Raw genomic sequence first — 21,296 nt, 5'->3', positions numbered from 1 at the left:
CTCCTCAACTCTGTTCTAAACCGCCCCCCCCCCTTTATCTTGAAGCTGTGCCCCCTAGTCCTATTATCCTTTCTGAGCGGGAAGAGTCTCTCCACCTCTATCCTATCCATCCCATTCATCATCTTATACGTCTCAATGAGATCTCCCCTCATTCTTTTAAACTCTAATGAGTACAAGCCTAGTTTATTCAGCCTCTCCTCATAGCTCAACCCCCTCAACTCCGGCATCAGCCTAGTAAACTTCCTCTGCACTCCCTCCAAGGCCAAAATATCCTTGCGTAAGTGCGGCGCCCAAAACTGCACACAGTACTCCAGCTGCGGCCTCACCAATGCCCTATATAGCCGCAGCAAGACCTCCCTACTGTTATATTCAATCCCCCTTGCTATGAAGGCCAGCATCCCATTCACCTTCCTGATCACCTGCTGCACCTGCAAGCTGGGTTTTTGCGACTCATGCACAAGGACCCCATTTAATCAATGATAATCGTTGTTTTCAGCTTTTTCTATGGTCTCTTCCCTCCCTGTCTCTATAACCTCTTCCAGCATGACAATGCTTTGAAAAATCTGCTCTCCTTTTATTCTGGCCTGTTGCACAGTCCAGATTTGAGTTGCTCCACCATCGGTGGTCATGTCTCAGTTGCCAAGATCCAGTAGTTCTGGAATTTCCTCTCTAAACCTCACTGTCTCACTATCTCTCTTTCCTCCTTTAAAATGCACAGTAAAATCTATTTTGTTAGACCATGCTTTTGGTTATCTGCTCCCATGTCTTTTAATATGGCTCAATGTCATACTTTGTTTGATATCACACCTGTGAAGCATCTTGTGACTTTTATAATGTCAAAGATATTAGATTAATGTAAATTTGTTGTTAATGTGAAGATCTGCTATGCTTTGATGCAGTACAAATCAGAGAGACCCCAAAAAGTTTAAAATTGATTCCCACATCCATGTTGAGTTAGCTAAATTCATTTTTGGAGGTAATTAGGACACAATAACACAAAAAAAATTGGAAGGTAAGCGGTGAGTATGACACAAAGTGGATGATTTTACTAAAAAAAATTCGAAGTCCCAAATGAGCATGAAAATGAGCCAAAATCACACCACTTTTTTGAGCAACTTAAAATCAAATCTTACTACTTGAAATTCACCAGCAGTGGCCTAAATTGCCTGAAAGCTGGTTGATAGCAACAAGAGGTACCATTGCGCATATGCAGGTTTCTGTGCTCTGACAGCACAGAGACTTGCCATTGCCTCTACTACTATCAGCCAGCCTCCATAACCTGAACGTTGCCACCCGCGGCTGATCACAAGCCTCCGTCCCACATTGGAACGATCTCCATCCCCCCCCCAACCGATCACCGTTGCACAGTGGCAGCAGTACAACTTCCCTCCCCGCTACCAATTGTTGTTGCAGCATGCACAATTGTCCACCCTTCCCCCACTGATCCCCATTACAGTCCTCCTCCTGAATGGCCTGCCCCTGGTCCAGCCCACCCCTCATTTGGTCCTGCCTTTCAGACTCCACCCCAGTGGGCATTGCTAGTGCCAGAGTGCCAGGCTGGCATTGCCCAAGAGGCACTGCCCCATCCCTGACCTTTGGGGGGGGGCCTTAATTAATGGCCTCCTGTTCTATGAGAAGCCCCCATTTCCGCTCCCCCTGATGGGGGAATCGTGTATTTTCCTCACTGGAGAGAACTTTCCCTGGCAAGGCCACAGAGGCAAGCGGGCCCAAAGGATTCTGTCCTGGGCTCATTGATTCTACTTATATAAGCATTTATATATCTAAATAATACATTCAGCCTTGCGTCGGAATGCACCAGATATCCAGTGCCAGTAAGATTGTGAGAGGCGAGAAATTGGGTTTCTAGCTTTGTCACGATCTTACTGACATGCTCTGCTTATCGACTGGTGGAACAGGAATGTATGATTGCGGCCAAAGAGCCTAAAGAAGGATAAAGACAGGTTAAGTGATTGGGCAAAGACTCGGAAGGTGGAATATAATTCAGGAAAATACAACTTTGCATTTTGGTGGGAAGAATAAAGGAGTGGAATATTATTTAAATGGCAAAAGAATGCAGAAAGTTGAAGCACAGATGGATTTGGAGCTCCTTGTCCCTAAATTACAAAAACTAGCATGCAAGTAGTAGGGAAGACAAATGGAACACTGGCCTTTATTTCAAAGCAAATGCAGTATAAAGATAGGAAAGCCTTGCTGAAACCATACAAGGCACTAGTTAGACTGCCCTTGAACTGCTGTGAATAATTGTGGTTCTGGTATCTAAGGAAATAAATGGAAGACAGAGAAGGTACACTGTGATTATGGAGGGATTTTCTTCTTATGAGGGGAGATTGAGTATGTTAGGCCTGTATTCATTGGAGTTTAGAAGAAGAGGCAATCTCATTGAAACATACAGGATTCTCAGGCAGCTTGATAAGTGTGATGATACTGTGCCTTTAAGAAATGTATTTATATCATGTTATGTGTGAGGAGCATGTTTAAAATTCAGCCCTGTTTACACAGTGCTGATTTGTCTCTGGACCAGGTAGCTCACATGTAAGAATGCAAATGATAATTGACCTTAGCTAATGGAATATTTGTTTTCACCTGAGTTAATACATTTTTGTTTTTTCTCCTGGGATTTCAGTGCAAGGTTTGTTAGGTTGATTGACAAAAGACAGAGTCATGTGAAGGGAAGGAACTAAACTTACAGGGAAAAGCTGGCCGTCTCTGCTTGGTTCTGAAAGAAGCAAGAGATCTTTCTCTCTCAGGAGGCTGCTGTTTTGGAGCTGTCTCTGTCACTCACTCTCTAGAGGTATTCAAAGGCTCTAGGATTGTTAACAAGTACAAACATGTAAGTTTGTGTGTTGCTAACTGATTTTGAAGAGGAGTTTAAGTATATAAGGGGAATATTGCTAATATTGTATCTAATAGGTTAGCAGTTAAGTATTATATCTTACCATGCTGAAGTACTGCAATTGGTAAAAGGTAAGCTAATTCATATGTTATAGTTAAACAGTGTTGTTAATTTAAATTTGTTTTGATAAAAACTTCCTAGTGTGTCAATAGATTCACACCTGGAGTAAAACATTTTCTCCTTATACTAATGCCAAAATAAAAACTGTTTGGATCTAGTTGGGCTTCATTACATACTTTGGAGTTTCTCCTCAGATACCCTAATGCAAGGAAGATGCAGAACGGTTGTTTCTCCTTGTGCAAGAATCTAAAACCAGAGGGCTAATCACAAAGTAAGGTGCCGCTCATTTAAGACAGAGATGGGGAAGAATTTATTCTCTCAGACAGTAGTGAATGTGTAGAATTCTTTACTACAGAGGGATGTACCAGCTGAGTTCTTAAGTATGTTCAAGGTTAAGATTGATAGATTTTTAATCAGTAAGGGAATCAAGGATTATGGAGGTAAGGTAGAAAAGTGGAGCTGAGGAATAGCATATCAGGTCAGTCATGATTTCATGGAATGGTGGAGCAGACTCAATGGGCTGTATGGCCTAATTCTGCCCATACGTCTTCTAGTTCTTATGGTCTAGTGCTAACAGAAGGTTAGTTGGCCACTGTTATTGATTCTGATGATTAACTAGTGGTACTTGTGGAAGTTACATATGTGGATGCTTCACAAGATCATTCTGATTTGAGTAGTTTCCCCACTGTCAAACAATTTACTGTTACTTACTATCAAAGCCCACTCATGGGGATGAAATAGAAATGGCCAAGGTCTTCAGGTTTTTAGATGTCCAAATCAACAATCTGTCCTGCACCGCTCCCCCACACCTCCACCCCCACTCTGCCCAAGATCGCAAGGAGCTACAAAAGGTTGTGACTGTAGCCCAATCCATCCATTGACTTTGCCTATACTTCCTGCTCCCCTGGAAAAGCAGCCAACAAAGACTGCACACACCCTGGACATTTTCTCTTCCACCTTCTTCCATCAGGAAAAAGATACAAAAGTCTGAGGTCATGTACCAACCAAGAAGTACAGCTTCTTCCCTGCTACCATCAGACTTTCTGAATGGACCTACCTCACCCTAACTATGATGTAACACCACATTCTGCACCCTGTCCTTTCCTTCTCTATGTATGGCATGCTTGTCTGTATAGCATGTAAGAAACAATACTTTTTACTGCATACTAATACATGTGAAATAATAAATCAAATCAAATCAAATGACTGGTGGCTGCATAAGCAAAATATTGGAGGATAGCCTAACCTTGCACATAATAGCACTCTAGTAAGGAAACAAGGCAGAAAATTGCCAAAAGGAAAACTTGATATTTTTGAAAAAGACATGGGGCAGGATTTTACAGCCTTGCTCAGGGGAGACCAGAAATTCCTGCTTGAGGTCAACAAGGTTTTCTGTTGTTGGACCCTCACCTGCACCAATTCTGTGAAGACAAGGTGATGAGTTCCAGCCATACTGCTGAAATCTTTTGTCTTTCACTTATTAGGACAGCTGCAAGAATACCAAATGAGAAGAAGCAAATGCTGACTAGTTGGCAAGTGGGCTCTAATTGATAAAGGCGTTGCCATGGAAAATGTACCAGGAAATAGTTAACTGGCAAAAAGAAAACATACTTATGAATAAATGGTGTCACACCTTGTTGAAGGTTTTGTCCAAGGGGCTGACAACTGATTCTCCATATTGTTTAAAAGCAGAATTTCAGGATGTTTGACACAGGCATCGAAGCACCAGTAGAATGGCTAGGTTTATTGCTGGTTACAATTAAACCAGACCTTTCAAAACAACGGATAACTTAATTGTTAACAACAGTTTTCATACTTATAGGTGAAAGTTAAAAGAGAAAGAATGATCACCTTCCGCAAGACCAGGATGATATCAATAGATTTACAAGAGCAAAGGGAGACAAATTCAGAATAGGAGAAATTTAAGAGCTGGTGTGGAACAGGAGTAAATTGTTAATTATTCACTGGTTCCATGATAGCATTTTTTTCTCTAAATCATAAAATCCTGATTTCAAGCCACATTCCAAAGACTTCACATAATCTAAACTGGAACTTCTATGCAGTGCCATGATCTACTACCTGAGAACAAAACAACATAAATGGAAGTAAGAATCCACTGACGACAGTGAAACCATTGTCCATTGTAGGAAAAACCCATCTGGTTCACTAATGACCTTCAGGGAAGGAAATCTGCCGTCCTTACCTGGTCTGATTTGCATGTGACTCCAGAGCTACAGCAACTGCTCTCTGAAATGGCCAAGCAAGCGACTCAGTTCACGGGCAACTAGGGATGGGCAATAAATGCTGGCCAGCCAGTGACACTCATGTCCCGCGAAGGAGTAAAATAAACATCAGGACAGGAATAAATCATACAGTCTCTCAATCCTGTTCCACCACTGAATACATTCATAAGAGTTGGTGCTGCTATCTACCCGCAAACAACAGGAAAGTTCTTTCAGAGTCCTTTCATGTATTCATACCTCAACTCACATCTAAAACATCTTTGATTTTTGCTTATGTGACCTGCAGTGCATATTTTTGTGTTACGTTTCCGAGGAGTGATTCTCCCAGCCTGCTGCACTACTCTAACAGTGCAGTGGGCCTGGAGACTTAAGCGGAGGCCATGTAGCAGGTTTCCCAGTGAGCACTATGGCTTCTGCATGTCTCCGGCATTGTCAGTTCCACGGCAGAAATCGGTGTGGAGCTGAATAAATTATTTAAATAACGATTTGAATATCATTACCGGGCCCGGGACTGAAGTCTCTGGGTTCACTAGCTTCTCCCCCACTGCCAGAAGTGTCTCACAGTTTAGGACAGGTCCCCATTAGTGATCTCCCGACCCTGTCGCAGTGAAGGGGGCATGGAGACCTCCAAGAGGTCGGTGGTAAGGAAGGTGCCCTTGGGCACTGCCAGATTGGCAGTTCCAGCCTGGCCCCCTGGCACAACTCAAGGGGCAAAGTGACAATGCCCAGGGGACACCTTATCAGTTCCCACCAGGCATTGGGCCAAGGGGGCAGGGCCTACAGGGGCCAGTGCCTCTTGGAGGGGGAGATCAATGGTGGTAGGTGGATCCTGCTACCATTCTGCAGTTTGGATCAGTGACAGGGAGGGAGGCCAGTGATCAGGCTGGCCATTGAGGGGGGCAGTAGGTGGGGGAGAAAATTGGGCAGATCGGGACTTCCAGGGATTGGGGGGAGTGGGGGAGGGTGGTGTGGAGATCAAGGCCGGGATGAGTGCGGGGGGCTGGTCCGGACACGACCTGGGGGCCAAGCAATCCAGACATGGGGGGGTGTCAGAGGGGCAGTGATGTGGGGTCACAGGGCTGGCCAGCGATCAGAAGGCTGGCAGTGCAGGGGCTATGCAAATGCACCAATTTCTGCTATGACAGATTGGTGCATACACAGTGACCTGCTCAGTTCTATGCTGCTGGCAACACCAGTGGAAATAGGCGACCTCCAGCTTTTCGGTGTGAATCTCGGTGGGGCTCTTTGTGATGCACAGAGTGTGGCAGATTCATTTTGGAAATCCCACTAAAAAAAAAGTGGAATTTATTTGTTTTTACATGGAACTTAGAATGTTTTCTTGGAGTATCCCGCCCTTTTACTGTGATTTATATTTCACTGACTGTGAAGCATTTTGGAAAGTCATGAGATCATGAAAGGTAGAATATAAATGCAAGTTCTTTTTCTTTGTGCTAATTTGGATGCTGGAGCAAAACAAGAAATATAACCAGGCTGCTGCCCCATATTTTTCAGCTTTCCATTTTGATGTGTCATTATGTGAGTTGGGGGTGTGACAAGACTGATTTCTCATGTTTACCATGGACAAATGCTGAAAAGGTACTTTGGAAATCTATTAAGTCTTCGAAACATTTAGCTGACATTTTGTGGTTTGAAAAATACTTTTGGAAATAAGCCCAACTTGCAATCAGACTAGAAACTGACATTAAGAGAGAAGCTTTCACCAGAGGGATGGGAAGACAGCAGCTTCCACTCTCCAAATTAATATGTTTAGCAAAAATTAAGTTTGGACAGGATGCCTCAACTTCAATCAACATGACATAATCACAAACTGAAATTTTTTGACAAATAGCGGAGTGAAAAGCATGGTAGAACCAAGATGTAGAACCAGATCTGTCTGAAGGGAAAAGAATGAGGTATGAAGGATTTCACACCAGCTACAACAACAGTTACTTTGCCAGCATAGACAAAGGCTTCACAAGCTGAACCAGGGGTAAACAAAGAATTATCAAAGACCATGGCAGTGAATTTCCTTGGGGGCCACCATAATTTCAGCAGTGACCTCATATACTCACTAATGTCTGTCAAAGTTATGGCAACAGACAAGGAGAAGTCCCAAAGAGATTCAACTATATTGTTGTTGGCTAATTCATAAAAATACATTTTGCAAGGTTGTGCTCTTGCAATGCAGCATAGCTCAATATGAATTTAAGGATTCACAAGATGGGTCTGAAGGTTAGTGTGTCTTCTCAGCATTACACCAAATTAAAATTAATCCCATAAATTAATTAATATTTATTCTCAAAAAGATTGGAGTGATTTACAGATATGGGGGTGATTCTCCCTACCGCTGCACTGCTCTAGAGGTGCAGTGGGTAGGGTGCTCTACAGCTGCACTGCTCCATGCGGAGCTGCTTTAAATATTTGGATTCAGATTTTAATGTAATAAGCGAGCCCAGGGCTGAAGTCTCCAGGTCTACTAGCCTCTCCCTACCCCCGTCAGGAGTGTTTCACTTCTGTGGGTTTTACAACAGCTGGCGGCCTGACCCTGCTGGAGTGAAGGGGGGCAGCCACTGAGGCCCCCCAGGAGATCAGGGGTAAGGGGTTTGTTCCCAGGCCATTGCCAGCTTGGCAGTGCCTGCCAAAAGGGCAGCAGAAATGCCGAGAGGGCACCTTGGCAGTGTTAAGGGGCTGGGGCCAGAGGGGAGTGATCAATGGGGATGGGGAGACCCGCTGCCACTTTGTACTTGTGATCAGATCAGTGGGAAGGGGTTGATCGGGGCTGGCCATCAGTGTGATGGAGGGGGATGTCAGCTTGCCGTTGAGGGGGGAAGGGGGTTTAGGCAGAAGATAGGGACTGCCAGGGGGAGGGGAGACAGGGCTGGCCCCCCAGCACCATCTGGGAGGCCATCGATCAGGGCGGGGAGGCTCGTGGGGATAGCGTTGCAGGATCACAGGTTGGCCAATGATCAGGAGGCCGGCAGTATGCTATGACAGATCAGCGCATGTACCGTGACTCAGTGTTATGCTGCTGGCCTCTCCAATAAGAATAGGCCCTACCCACTGATTTTTAATTGTGATCCACACTAGTGCTTTCTGTGATGCACAGAGTGTGGGAGAAAAAGTATGATTGTTTTACACAAGTTCGGTTTTGGAATTTTTTTGGGAGAATCCTGGCCCTGATTTGTGTGGGAGGTTGTACAAGAGGTAGGCATACACTTTAAAAAGTCCAGCATTATAAAGAGTAGGAGTGATGACCTGGTGGCACAGTGGTTAGCACTGTTGCCTCAAAGTGCCAGAACCCAGGTTCAACATTGGCCTTGGGTGACTGACTGTGTGGTGTTTGCACATTCTCTCAATTTCTGATGCAGTGGGTATTTCTAGTGCAGTGGATATCATCCCTGACTCTGAGTCAGAAGCTTTGGCTTCAAGTTCCATTCCAGGACTTGCTAGCCAAGGAAGGTGTGTTCACAATGCAGCCAAATAAGGTGAATGTCAACTCATGTGTGAAACCTTCCAACACAGACCAACGGCAGGCAATGAAAGTGGGAGAGCTCATCAACCACGTGCTTGAAAGCAAAGTGAAGTCTCTAACATCATTATCCATAATTCCAGACTATAACATGCATGTAAAATTGTATGTTGCAACATCCTTGGGGTAGGGTCAGTTGGCCAGACAGCCAGATTACTTCCAAAACCATGGGGTTCAATCCTCGTTTCAGCTGAGGTGATCTAAGGCTCTGCATTCTTGCTCTACTCATGTGGGTCAGACCTGCCTTTACGCAGAGAACTGAAGAGCATGACTTCATCAGAACAATAGAGGAAGTGGAGCTGTTGCTGATAGTGATAATAATAAGTCACGAACAATGCTTGCCTAAGTAAATATAAATATTTATACTAATACTGAATTTGAAGGCAAAATCAGTTGAAATATGTAATTTTGCTTAAAATCGTTTTTCAGAAAGTTATTAAGGTTAGGAGATGAATCAGAGAAGAATTCAGTGAGTTGAAAGGAAGATACATTTTACCCACAGGAGATTGAAATCAGATGATTAAAGAGAGCCAGAATATTATTACAGACCTGCCAATGAAGTCATCCTTTTTCAAAGAGTCCTTATCCCACACAGAGATGTCTATGATACCTCCCTTTTCCTCAGCAAGAAGGAAATCGAACTGCTCCCTCCACTGAGGATTCAGAGTTTTTAAAATAGTCTGAAAGATTCAACACAAACTGCATTCAGATTTGACTGGAATACAGCATCAAGATAGGCATTGAGAATTTCACTGTACACTACCAAAACATATTAAAACACTGGCCACTTTGGCTTCAGCTGGTGGTTTGGTGCAAACTGCACTCAAAATTGCATTACCCTTGAGCAGTGCTGCTTTCCCTCAAGTTTCTGCTTGTTCTCATTTGCATATTGCCTACTATAAAATCCGCTGTGAGCCAACATAATCAACAAAATTTTAGAATATAAAAATGAAATGCTTACATGGAAAAATGTTCCCTGATATATTTAAGAGAGGTAATTACCTGATCAGTTTTATTATTACAACTGAAAATCTGTTTATTACAAACCCTAAATATTTTTAATTGGCCTCTAGTCCACCATCTGTGAGAAACCTGATCATAAAGAACAGAAAAGTAATTTTAAAATTCAAAAACTAACTACTAGTTATGTTGGCGTACAACAATCAGTTTTTTTATAGAAAATAATATTTGAAAGATTTTATAACAGTCATTACTGTCTTTGTGCCTCAAAAAAGATTAATTTTACAAGACTCCTCAAAGGCCTATAAATGGGTACAATTAGTGGAAATTTGCAAAGGTGATTCACCTGAGTTGGGACACAGCCAGCTTTGTGGTGTGACAGGTTTCTAATGCAATTATTTTTAAACTAGTGCAAAAGCACACAGAAACTTGAGTTGTGCTGAATTTACTTTACACATAAAATTGCTCAATTTTTTGCACTGCTTGGGCAGATTTTGGTGAATTGCACCAAATAAACCCAATGGAAATTTCAGCCAACTATGCTTGCAACAATCAGAGCCAATGATAATAAACAAATATATTGCATCAAACTTATGGCAAAATTAGTTGTATTCACTTGGCAGAAAATTCTACAATGTTAAGAACTTGCACATATATAGCATTTTTCAAGACCACAAGAGTTTTCTGGAGATAATAATGGAGGTAATTTTTGACCTTAGCAGGGATGGTAAAATGTGGTTTGGGAGACCAAATTACACCATGCCCAATTTTGCTTACCATTAACATCAATGGTTGTGAGATAAATATTGATCAGGACAACAGGTCCAGGATTTTATGTTGCTCAGGCAGGCCCGCGCCTGACCAAACATCCCTTTGCAGTCGCTGCATCAAAATCCCTCCCTAAAAGCATTGTTGCTTAACCCACAGCACATGGACTGCAGCAATTCAAGAAGGTGGCTCACCACCACCTTTCAAGGGTAACTAGGGATAGGCAATAAATGCTGGCCAGCCAGGGATGCCCATATCCCATGAACAAATGAAACAAAAATGCATGAAATCATGTAACAAGTCGGGTTCCTGCCCAATGTCCTTGCGGCCACTGACAAGCAGGAAGTTTAGTCCATTAAAGGGCCAATTGAAATCTATCTTATGTGGCCTATCTCCTTCTACAATGGACAGATTGACCAGATGGCCTTTACATTTTTGCTGCAATCTCAATCCAGACTGTGGTGAAAGTCAGGGTTGAAATAACATTTTTCAAAGCGTCAGGAGACGGAAGTTTGTGGTGAAATGTGCTGCACAGACACAGCTTGCAGTATTTTTCCATTGGAATTCTTTTTACGGGTCTACAGCTCCATGGGACAGCTCCACTGAGGCTGTCTCCTTGAGGGATCACATTGAAAATGCCAGCTCACATCCTCTCATTTCTTGGCATCTGCCCTCTTCCCACCATCTACACCCCAGCCCCCCCACCACCTCGTTGTAGAGCTGAGCCTTTGCCAGCATGCGTTTTACGCTACTGGTCAATTAACATTCCAGAGCCCATTTTGCCCAGAAGAATGTTTGTTCCCTGCTCAGCATTAAAGGTATTTAATTACATACATAATCAGTGGGAGCAGATGTTTACATCTGAAATCATGTTTCCATTAGATAATAGATTTAAGAAGGTAATAACTTTGCTAAGGGCAGGAGGCATGATTCAGATTTAATTTTCATTAAATCACTTTTCTGACAGTGCAGAAAAAAAAGGTATCTGCTACTATTTTGGGGAGAGGTAGTCAATTCACTGTCATTCCAAACAATCTCCATGTTGTCTTCAGATTTGTATGGATAGAGCTAATTAATCAAGACACACATCTAGTGAAAATCTATAATGCAGTCTATTTGGTTAGTATATTTTATGTATTTATTGCTCCAGGTCCCATTCACCTAGCATCTTTGTGATTACTCATTTACATTGGAACTCAGACTTGTTTTTAATTTTCTCATCCTTGTTTTTAATTTCCTCCATTGTTCATCCCTCCCTATCTCTCTAATCTCCTTCAGCCCTGCCATCCTTTGAGAGATACATGTGTTTATCTAATTCTGGGCTCTTGGGCACCTGAGATTTTAATTGCTCCATCATTGATGACCTGCATTTATCTAGGCTCCAGAATATCCACACTGCATTTTTCTGCCTCTCCAACCCACTTCCTTGCAGCCTCGGTTATTTAAAAATAAGGCGACTCCCAGTTGACGCAGGGATAAGAAGGAATTTCTTCTCTCAGAGGATAGGCTTTGACAGAGACAGTGGTGGTTGGAGCTTCTTTGGCAAACCACAATCATTTTGAAGAAATCACAGGCTGTCAAACAGGCTTGTCAACATTGCAGTCAGGATCAAAGGGGTACTTGAGATCCATTCAAGTGTGAAGGGGAATGAATATAAACACAGGTGGCTGGAGGATGATAGAAATCCATTGAGCTGTCGAGGGTAGCCTTTTTCAAGACACTGCACATTGAATTTGTTAGAGATCAAAGGTTTCTGTTGGAGGTGTTCAAAGAATCCAGCTTTCTAGGAAATCTCAGAACTTTCAAATCAAAGCTGTGTGCATATATTGGGGCTGAGTGCACAGCTGTGCAGAATGGAACACTATCTTACCTCCACTCCCCCAGGCGAAACTGACAGCTTGGCTGGAATTTTACCGGCATGGGAATCGGAATGGACGAGAACAGACAATGGGGAGGTCCTTGACCTCAGGCAGGATTTTATGGTTTCAGGATGAGTAAGGCTGCAAGATCCCACTGCTTCTTTCTGTCAGAAGACTTCAAAGGGATCTGCTCATGCCTGCAACCTATGAAAAGGAGAAAGGAAAATTTCTGCTGCAAAATGGAGTTTTGCAATAATTTAAAAGTCTGCCAAGTGACGGGGAAGATAGAAATTAAAGTGACCTGGCTGCTTCAGAATTTTCACTGCTGACAGGCAGGAATGCAGATAATGATCACAGGGCTGTCTGTAAACACCATGCTGGGTAATCTTCAGGTCTGTCAGCAAGGGTGGTGAGGTCAACCACTTGCCCTAGCCTGAGCCCACATAACCCCCAAGATACCTGAGAGACCATCTGCAACCTGACAGCAGCAGAGGGACAAATAGCCACTGAACTGACCTCCTTGAGCCCCCTCAGGGCTCATGGCATCAGGCCAGACTGTAAGTGCTAGGGGACAGTATACTCTTGGCACTGCCAAGACGTGTGGCCTGAAGGGGGTTGAGTAGGGGGTCTGAGGTGGAGTGGAGGATCAGTTCACCTTCATGTCTGTGTGGTGTGGGGGGTAGGTGCTGTAACCCATTACATGTGGATCAGGGGAGGATGCTCCTTTTTGGGAGTGGTTGTGGTGCCCCTACATCATCAGTGTGGAGGTGGGGGCACTATTACACATTTTTTTATCTGGAGGGGCCTGTCTCTGAGCTTGGAGATCAGGGAGCCCTTTAAAAATGGGGTTGTGCAGAGTTTTATTCCAGTTTGTAACTCTTTTTCTTGTGGTCAAGTGATTATGGCAGATACAGAGGAAACAACTGATTCTTTATACATATATCGAAAATAACAGTTTATTTTCAAAGATCACTAATCAGACCAGTGAAGAGAAAACTTACAGAGTCTTTTATGATACATTATTATAAATAATATTGTTAATTATTTAATTCATTATCATTTCAATAAGTACTACATTGAAAATAATTTTTCCTTGGATTATTCAATTACCTTGCTCTTGTACTTCTGACAACCCAATTTGAATTTTACATATGGATCACTGAGTCCATTTGGATCCATGGGCTTTAGGTCACGGCCCTCAATTAGGGTGATACTGACAACCCCTCTCCAAAGCTGGTCGCTTTTATGTGCCTCAAGAAGGTGAGCGTTCTTTATCTGAGGGAATATGTAGAAAAAGGGAAATTATTAAAATAAATGCACATAAACACCAAAAGCTTACAGTACGTTATGTTTGGATTGTTATCCAATTATTATTATTGGATAAACATACCATTATTAATATCCATTAATAATGGTATGTTTGAAATATACCCACAACACCAGGATTCACTTTAACATATGTTATGTCATTTATAACTCATTTTGACCATGAGAACTGACTGTCTACTTGAATGTCCCATCATTATAATAGATACTAAATTGATTGGTAAACAGTTCTCTTAAATTAATACAGTGCCCTCATCTGTTAATTGCAATGTATTGAGATTAAGCAATCTCTATTACAAAGTGACTGGTCTTGCATCAAACTGCCTTCGTGTATAAATTTATTTCTAATATTTGAGGTGTTATTTTGTATAATAATAAAAATTAAACAAGGCACTAAAAAACATCTTCAACCCAAGAAGATTCTGTTAAATATGATCTTCTTTAACTTACAAAGACAGCTTTCTGCTGTCCTGTCTGTGAGAACAGTCAGAATTACAGTTGTTGTAATTAGATCAAGAGAATAAATGGCACAAATGAGAATAAGGATTACAACCAACTAATTCATGCAAATACAGAATTTGCAGAAGTGTATTTTAACGGTAGAGAAAACAATATGAATTTTGGTCATACCTTTAAGCCCCAATGGGAATGAAACAGACTGAATTGGGATTTATAAATCTTTCCATGAGGTTAAAAGGGATTGATGTGTACATATGGTGATAGTTACACAATTCCACCAGCATGCTTCACTAATGAGGATTTTGAATGCACTCAGAAGTTATTATTACAGACACTTAAATCCGATGACCACCTTCACAATGATATATTCGTTTGTGCATGTTTAATTTCTTCTTCTGAATAGTTCATACAGGACAATGGAGGAGTAATTTCTCCTCGTAGCAGTAGTATGCAAAATGTGCAATTTCCTGGGGACAGACAGTACTGCAGGCCAATACTTGCATGACCTGGAATATTGTCCATTGATATTACTAAAGAATGCCGTATATAGGCTGCATAGAGCCTTACCCCAATGAATTAATGTAAGGTTGTGTATCACTGTTAAAAGCAACACTACGTGAATGAATTTCTCCCTCAAAATAACTCGTAATTAGGCTACACAAATAAGTGGGAGGTGTTGCTAAAATACATACACAAACTCTTGCATAACTTTAATTCTTAAGCTGGTACTGACCTACATGTACAACTGATATGTGAGCTTTGTGAGAAAAGTGCTGTTTAAAATTCAATGCCACAAAATTTTCCTCAATAGTGCCTCTTTTTCTGGTGCATTTGGAGCAGGTACAGAGGAAATAAGATGCTCCAAGCCATTTCCAACACCGCCTGTGCCAGTCACCATGTTTTTGAGGGCAATAGTGCAGATGTTCCATGCGTATCCTGGAAGCACGTAGAATAGGTATCTCGTGATGTCAGTCAGCGTCTAATGTAAATTTGACACTTACATTTTTTACCTCTCCATTCTAGGTAAAGCCCTCTCTTAAACATGTGTGCTACTATATAAATAATTCCCCCAGCTCCCACCAGCTCTCTTTAACGTTATAACCATCCAACTTTCAGGTTGATCGCTTTTTACTATTTACTGATGTTACAGAGTTGCTGGGTTGTGGAAGGATTAGTAAAAATTGGTCAGGTCAGCAGGTGTATTGCTCGACATTGTGAAAGTATTTAGATCTCCTCTCTCCTTCCTTCAGCTTTCTGTACAAGACCTCCAGTGCCACAACAGGAAATCCTGGACCCCTCTCTCTGGCTTGCTGAGCTGTTACTCAGGTTTTTTTCCTGTTCCCAGTGGGTTTCCCAGTGATCTGAAGGAGCTGATGCAGTCAGAATACACCTTCCATTTCAGAGGCAATAATAGGCAAACTAGCTTTAATTGCTGCTAGCCACACATGACCTGTGCTGGGCTGCATATCGCAAGAAATCAGCAGGCAGCATTAAGTTTGCGTGCTGCCTATATAATTTCCACAATGAGTATATTTAATTTCCACAATGGGTATATTTAATTGTGCATACGATCCCTGAGTTTGTTATCAGGCCTTGTCTATTTTTTTAGCCTCAAGCCTTTTTCTAACAGAAATGTCACCAATAGTCAAATTAAACATGCTCAAATAATAGCCATGAACTTTGAGTTCTAATTTTTTTCTGTATTTCTGTATTCCACTGCAACTGTTAGAAGTTTTTGGCAGGAAGAAAACACTATCACAAATAAACACATTGGGCAGAATACTCCCAGTGGGGACTAGGTCCCATGGTGGGGTGGGAATGGGGAATGCTTTGCTGCCATATCTTTCATTTCTGGCATAAGTAATTCTGTACCTGGGGGTTTTGCACCATCATCTGCTGCAGGGTGGGATTGATGGTTCATGTCCCATTGTCATATCTGGGTGCCATATTTAAAAGGCACCCAACATCATTGACCCACCATTGAAGAAAGAAGATGGGCCTCCAGGATCTCTGAGGCCAGAAAATTGATATTTTTGATGAACACTACCCTGAGTTCTGGAAACAGAACCAGGTTTTCTTCAGGTAAGTACCAATGCCATGTATGCCATGTCAGTCTGCCTTGTTCTGAACCAGTATGTTTTCCCACTAGTGTCGCAGAGAATCAGGCATGGGGAGAAGCTTCTGGTTAGGCATTCATTAGTGTGTTAGCAGAATGAAAATTGGTTTCATGTCAGATTCTAGTGGGATTGCAGATCTGTCACAGCGAGCTGCTCCAGAAGATCCCATTGTAAATTTGCATCGGGTGAAACTGATTTTTGGTTAATAAAGCATACATCACCCTGAGCTTTATCAAAAGGGGCACTGAATACAAAAGCAAGGGAGTTAAATGAAACCTGTATAAAACACTGGTTTGGCCTCAATTGGAGTATTGCCTTCATTTCTGGGAACCACATTTTAAGAAGGAGATAAGAGCATCAGAGAGGGTGCAGGAAAGATTCACAAGCATGCTTCCAGAAATGAGAAACTTCAGTTATGTAGAAAGATTAGAGAAGTTGGGATCGTTCTCCTTGGAGAAGAGCAAGTTGAAAGGAAATTTGGTAGAGGTTTCAAAATCATGAGGGGTCTTACCAAAGAACGGTTCCGATTGGTGAATTGATTGAGAACAATAGGGCCCAGATTTAAGGTAATCAGTAAAAGCACCAGTGGCAACATGAGAAAAAACTTTTTCATGCAGAATGTGATTAGGACCTTGAAAACACCCCCTCAGAGTGTACTGGAGACAGAGTCAATTCTGGTATTAAAGATCTGAAAAGGAAGAACATGCAGAGCTGTGGGGAGAAGGCGCTGGAGTGGCACTGGATGAGCAGTTTCTTCAGAGAGCCAGCACAGACAGGATGGGCTGAATGGACTTTTTTGTGCTATATTTTATGATTCTGTGAAGGCTCCAATCTGCCATTTGGATTGGCCCAGCCAGTTGAGTTTTGAAACAGGCTCCCTCATGGATCATGAGAGTCAAGCATGCTCTGCTTTGGTCCACCTTGAGAATCCCCTGCTCTGCCCTCTCCACCTCCTCTTGCTATCCCCATCCCAGATACCTAGTGCCAGGGACAGATTTCCAGCTCTGTGATGGCATCTCCTATCATCCAACTGTAACACAGAAGGGCCAGCTGTTAAAATCATGTAGAGTTCTTGCTACAGACCAGAAATCCCCATGCTGCTTTCCTACACAGGTGTCAAAATTTACCCTCAGGCCCTAGTGATGTGCATTACAGGTATGCCAAATCTAGAAGTGAAGGAGGGTAAAAGGTGGTTCGTAGTAGGGTAATGCCACTTGAATGAAAACTGATACTTCGTCGAACTTTACAAAAAAACACAAAATTATTCCAAGCCATATAATGAAGTTATAATGAATCTGTAGTCTGTTTTACAATCTTCCGAATTTTAATGGAATGTAAAGCAGACTGCTGATATACTGTTCTTCATTTTGCACAACTGCCCTCTTGTCCCTCCAACGTTCTATCACTGCTGTGCCAAAAATTAAACTACCCCCAAAAAAAAGAGTAAACGTCAAGCGGGGGAAAACTGGCTTTCACCAAAGTTTCTCAGACTCAGCTGCTCTTTTCATGCCAACATGTACAATGCTGTATAGTCTGATGACGCCATTTTCAACAGTTTCAGGGTGAAGAATAGACTGAATTAGGGCAGTGTCTCAGTCCCACTATGTTTAGTGTTTCCTTCTCCATGCTCCTGATCTTTACCTTCTTTGCAGCTAATGGAAGGAGTTTACCTGCATACCAGATCAGACAGCAAGCTCTAAAATCCATTCAGATTGAAAACAAAGATGAAAGTACAACACGTCTTGATTGGAGAACTCCTCAACACTGATGATGCTATGCTTCTTGCTCACACAGAAATTCAGCTACAAAGACTCATGGATTATCTCTCCTTTGCTTGTAATTTGTTATCCTTGAATACAAGCATCAAGAAAACTGTGATCATGAGATAGGGTGCTGTCTCTCTGTCCCAATTACATTAACTAACATTGAACTGGATGTGCTCAGCAAATTCTGCTACATTGGGTCCACAATGACAGAAAACCTGTCTCTTGATGCAGAACTTAACGTAATCATTAATATAATCAGTACAGCGCAGTGGTTAGCACAGCCTCACAGCGCCAGGGACCCAGGTTTGATTCCCAGCTTGGATCACTGGATCCAAGTCGAAAGATGTGCAGGTTAGGTTGATTGGCCTTAGTGTCCAGGGTAGTGGAGGTTAGAGGGATTAGTGGATATAATATGTAGGGATATGGGCGTAGGGCCTGGGTGGGATTGTGTTTGGTGCAGACTTGATGGGCTGAAGGGCCTCTTTCTGCACTGTAGGGTTCTATGATCTAAGTGGAGTTTGCACATTCTCCCTGTGTCTGCATGGGTTTCCTCCGGGTGTTCCGTTTTCCTCCCACAGTCTGAAAGACATGTTGGTTAGGTGCATTGACCTGAACAGGTGCCGGAGTGTGGTGACTAGGGGAATTTCACAGTAACTTCATTGCAGTGTTAACGTAAGCCTTACTTATGATTAGTAAATAAACTTTTAACTTGATGCACATATTGGGAAATCAGCTATAAGCTTTGGTCAACCAGCAAAATGGGAATGGAATAACATCCAGCTGACTCTTGGGATTGAGTTTATTGTTTTATATGGCTGAGGTCTTTAGCACCGTGTTGGATGACTTATCTGGAAAGGAAGTACAATAACCTTCAATTCACAGTTTGGCATGCACTCTGGGCATCTCATGGAAAGACAAAGTTACAAAAGCAGCAGTCTCTCAAAATGAAATCTTCCAAGAATGTTGGCATCGATCAAACAGAGGCAATTTTTTTATTTGCAGGATGGAAGGTAGTCGCAAACCCCAGGATTTTCTGCATTGCAAGGTAAGTAGAGGCCAGTAGAATGCCCAAAACTGTGCTCCAAGGATGCATGTGGGCATGAAATGAAGGCTTTAAACGTAGATTCTCACAACTGGGAGACTGTAGCTGATGTTAGAGGAAAAACATCACATTTGGGCTGGCATGTGCCACCATGACGATCAGAGGCTACAGTGGCTTGACAACAGGCAATGACAATGAAACGGTAACCCGCAATGACACCTGATAGCCACTTCATATGGGCCACTTGTGGCAGGACCAATCTCTGCTGTCTTCGGTCATCAGCAAAAGTGCAGAATATGAAGGCATCCCATCCCCAACAGATTCAATTTGCTGCATGTCCATCAATTTATGCAGATAGAAGAATGCAACTGCAATAATAACAATGAATTTTACATACCAGATTGAAGAAACTGCATATTTTTGAACAAACCTCATTTGCAAATTCTGAATAAAATACAATAAAATTGTTTGTTCCAAATATTCCTTCCATAACTTTAACAGAGATTAGTCATACAGCCAGGACCACAGATTAGACACACATGCGTATTTATACTCAAGAGAGCACCACAAATAGTTTCCACATTCAAAATGGACAAAAGCTGGCATAAATTAGCCAATTTAGATTTTAAACAATGCTGTTACTTATTGGTAGGCATCTTAACACATAACAGTGATCACTTTCAATCGGAACAAATTTGAAAAACACAGGTTGGCTGAGAAAGATAACAGATGTTGAATCCTGTTCAACAGTCTCAGCTCTTTCAGACTTGTAAGGAACAGAACTGAATTCTAAAGACATGCAATATGTACAATAAAGAATTATTCTTCTCTCCAATGGAGGGATTTTCCTCCTGGCTTCAGGACCAATGGATGCTGTCAGGTTCAAATGTGTGTCAGAAGCCCTCAATGTGTGGCAAACAGTTACTTTCCTGTGAATTTTCCCCAAATAACTAATTAATGGCCAGATAATCGGCTGGCCATCTGAACACAAATCTGATGAGAGCTCTCAATGCCAATTGAAGGCCTTGCAGCGCTGAAGAAGCAGAAACTAGTCTTACAAGTAAGTGAAGGAGAAGCTGCCACCATTTTGATGTACCTTTGTTCCAACGGTTTACAGTTTGAATAAAACAGGGGGTGAGGGAGATGGGAGCCTCTTCACTGGGAGGACCTCCGACCCTAGCTGGGATGCTGGGTTCGAGTCTGCCACCAGACAGCTGTATTGTCCCCATCACCTGTGGGAACCTAAAGCCAACTGGAAAATCCCAGCTGCTTCCAATAATTGGCCTAAAACAGGGGCATGAACAGCTTCAATTGGTTACCTGATTGCCGCAAACTCTCCTGCACCCCACAATCTTCCCTCCAGGAAAATGGCCCAGGGCAGAATGGAGCCTGACAACTGACACACATGCTTGCAGCATGGCGTGTGCTTGCCAGCAACAGTTCCCATTGTCAGTTGCTATAATTCAGCTCCAAAAGTGTGTCTCAAAGACCCACTTAGGAAGCAGTGGTATAGTAGCATTGTCACTGAATTAATAATCCAGAGACCTGGATTAGGACTCTGGAACCCCAATTCATATTCCACTGCAGCAGATGTTGAAATTTGAATTCAGTAAATTTCTGGAACTAAAAGTCTACTGATGACCATGAAACAATGTTGACGGTCATTAAAAACACATCTAGTTCACAAATGTCCTTTAGGGAAAATCTGTCATCTTTACCTGGTATGGTCTACATGTGACTCCTTATCCACAGCAATCTTTAATGCCCTCTGAAATGGGCAAGCCACTCTGATCAAGGGCAGTTCAGGATGGGCAATAAATGCTGGTCTATTCAGCCCACATCCCATGAATGAGTAAAAAGAACACCTATGATTTCAAGGCTTGTATATTTTCTTGAACACAGTTGCAATAATTCCATCAGCTAGCCTTTTAAAATCTCTATTGATCTAATAGTATCTGTTAGCAATTTAAAACAAAAGTTAAAACCACTATAGGCAATGCAGGTGTGTTCCATGTCAACAATCAAAACAAGGGGAGACAGTGGCATGGTGACAATGTCACTAAACCAGCAACTCAAAGGCCCAGGTTAATGCTCTGGGACATGGGTTCAAATCCCACAGAACAGCTGGTGGAATTTGAATTCAATTAATAAATGTGAAATATAAAGCTGTTCTCAGTAATTGCAACTCTTCCCATGATTGAATGTCACAGAAAGCCATCACGAATGCCCTTTAGGGAAGTAAGTCTTTTATCT

At 42.3% G+C, this 21,296-nt stretch overlaps 1 protein-coding gene across 1 annotated transcript in view; it reads right to left on the bottom strand.

The window, feature by feature from the left end:
• The window catches only part of mctp1a (multiple C2 domains, transmembrane 1a), a 505,516-nt gene that overhangs the window by 311,327 nt on the left and 172,893 nt on the right, over nucleotides 1-21,296 (bottom strand). The window contains exons 6-7 of the mRNA XM_080189110.1: nucleotides 13,444-13,608; nucleotides 9,296-9,426 (exon numbers count right to left, since the gene is read on the bottom strand). Coding sequence (XP_080045236.1) covers nucleotides 9,296-9,426; nucleotides 13,444-13,608 — 296 coding nt within the window. The remainder of the gene's footprint in view (nucleotides 1-9,295; nucleotides 9,427-13,443; nucleotides 13,609-21,296) is intronic.

Source organism: Carcharhinus amblyrhynchos, chromosome 5, assembly GCF_965287045.1.
Source record: "Carcharhinus amblyrhynchos chromosome 5, sCarAmb.v2.hapA, whole genome shotgun sequence".
In the NCBI taxonomy this organism is placed as follows: domain Eukaryota; kingdom Metazoa; phylum Chordata; class Chondrichthyes; order Carcharhiniformes; family Carcharhinidae; genus Carcharhinus; species Carcharhinus amblyrhynchos.
Note: the sequence above shows the minus strand (reverse complement) of the source record. Positions and strands in the feature narration are given on the sequence as shown.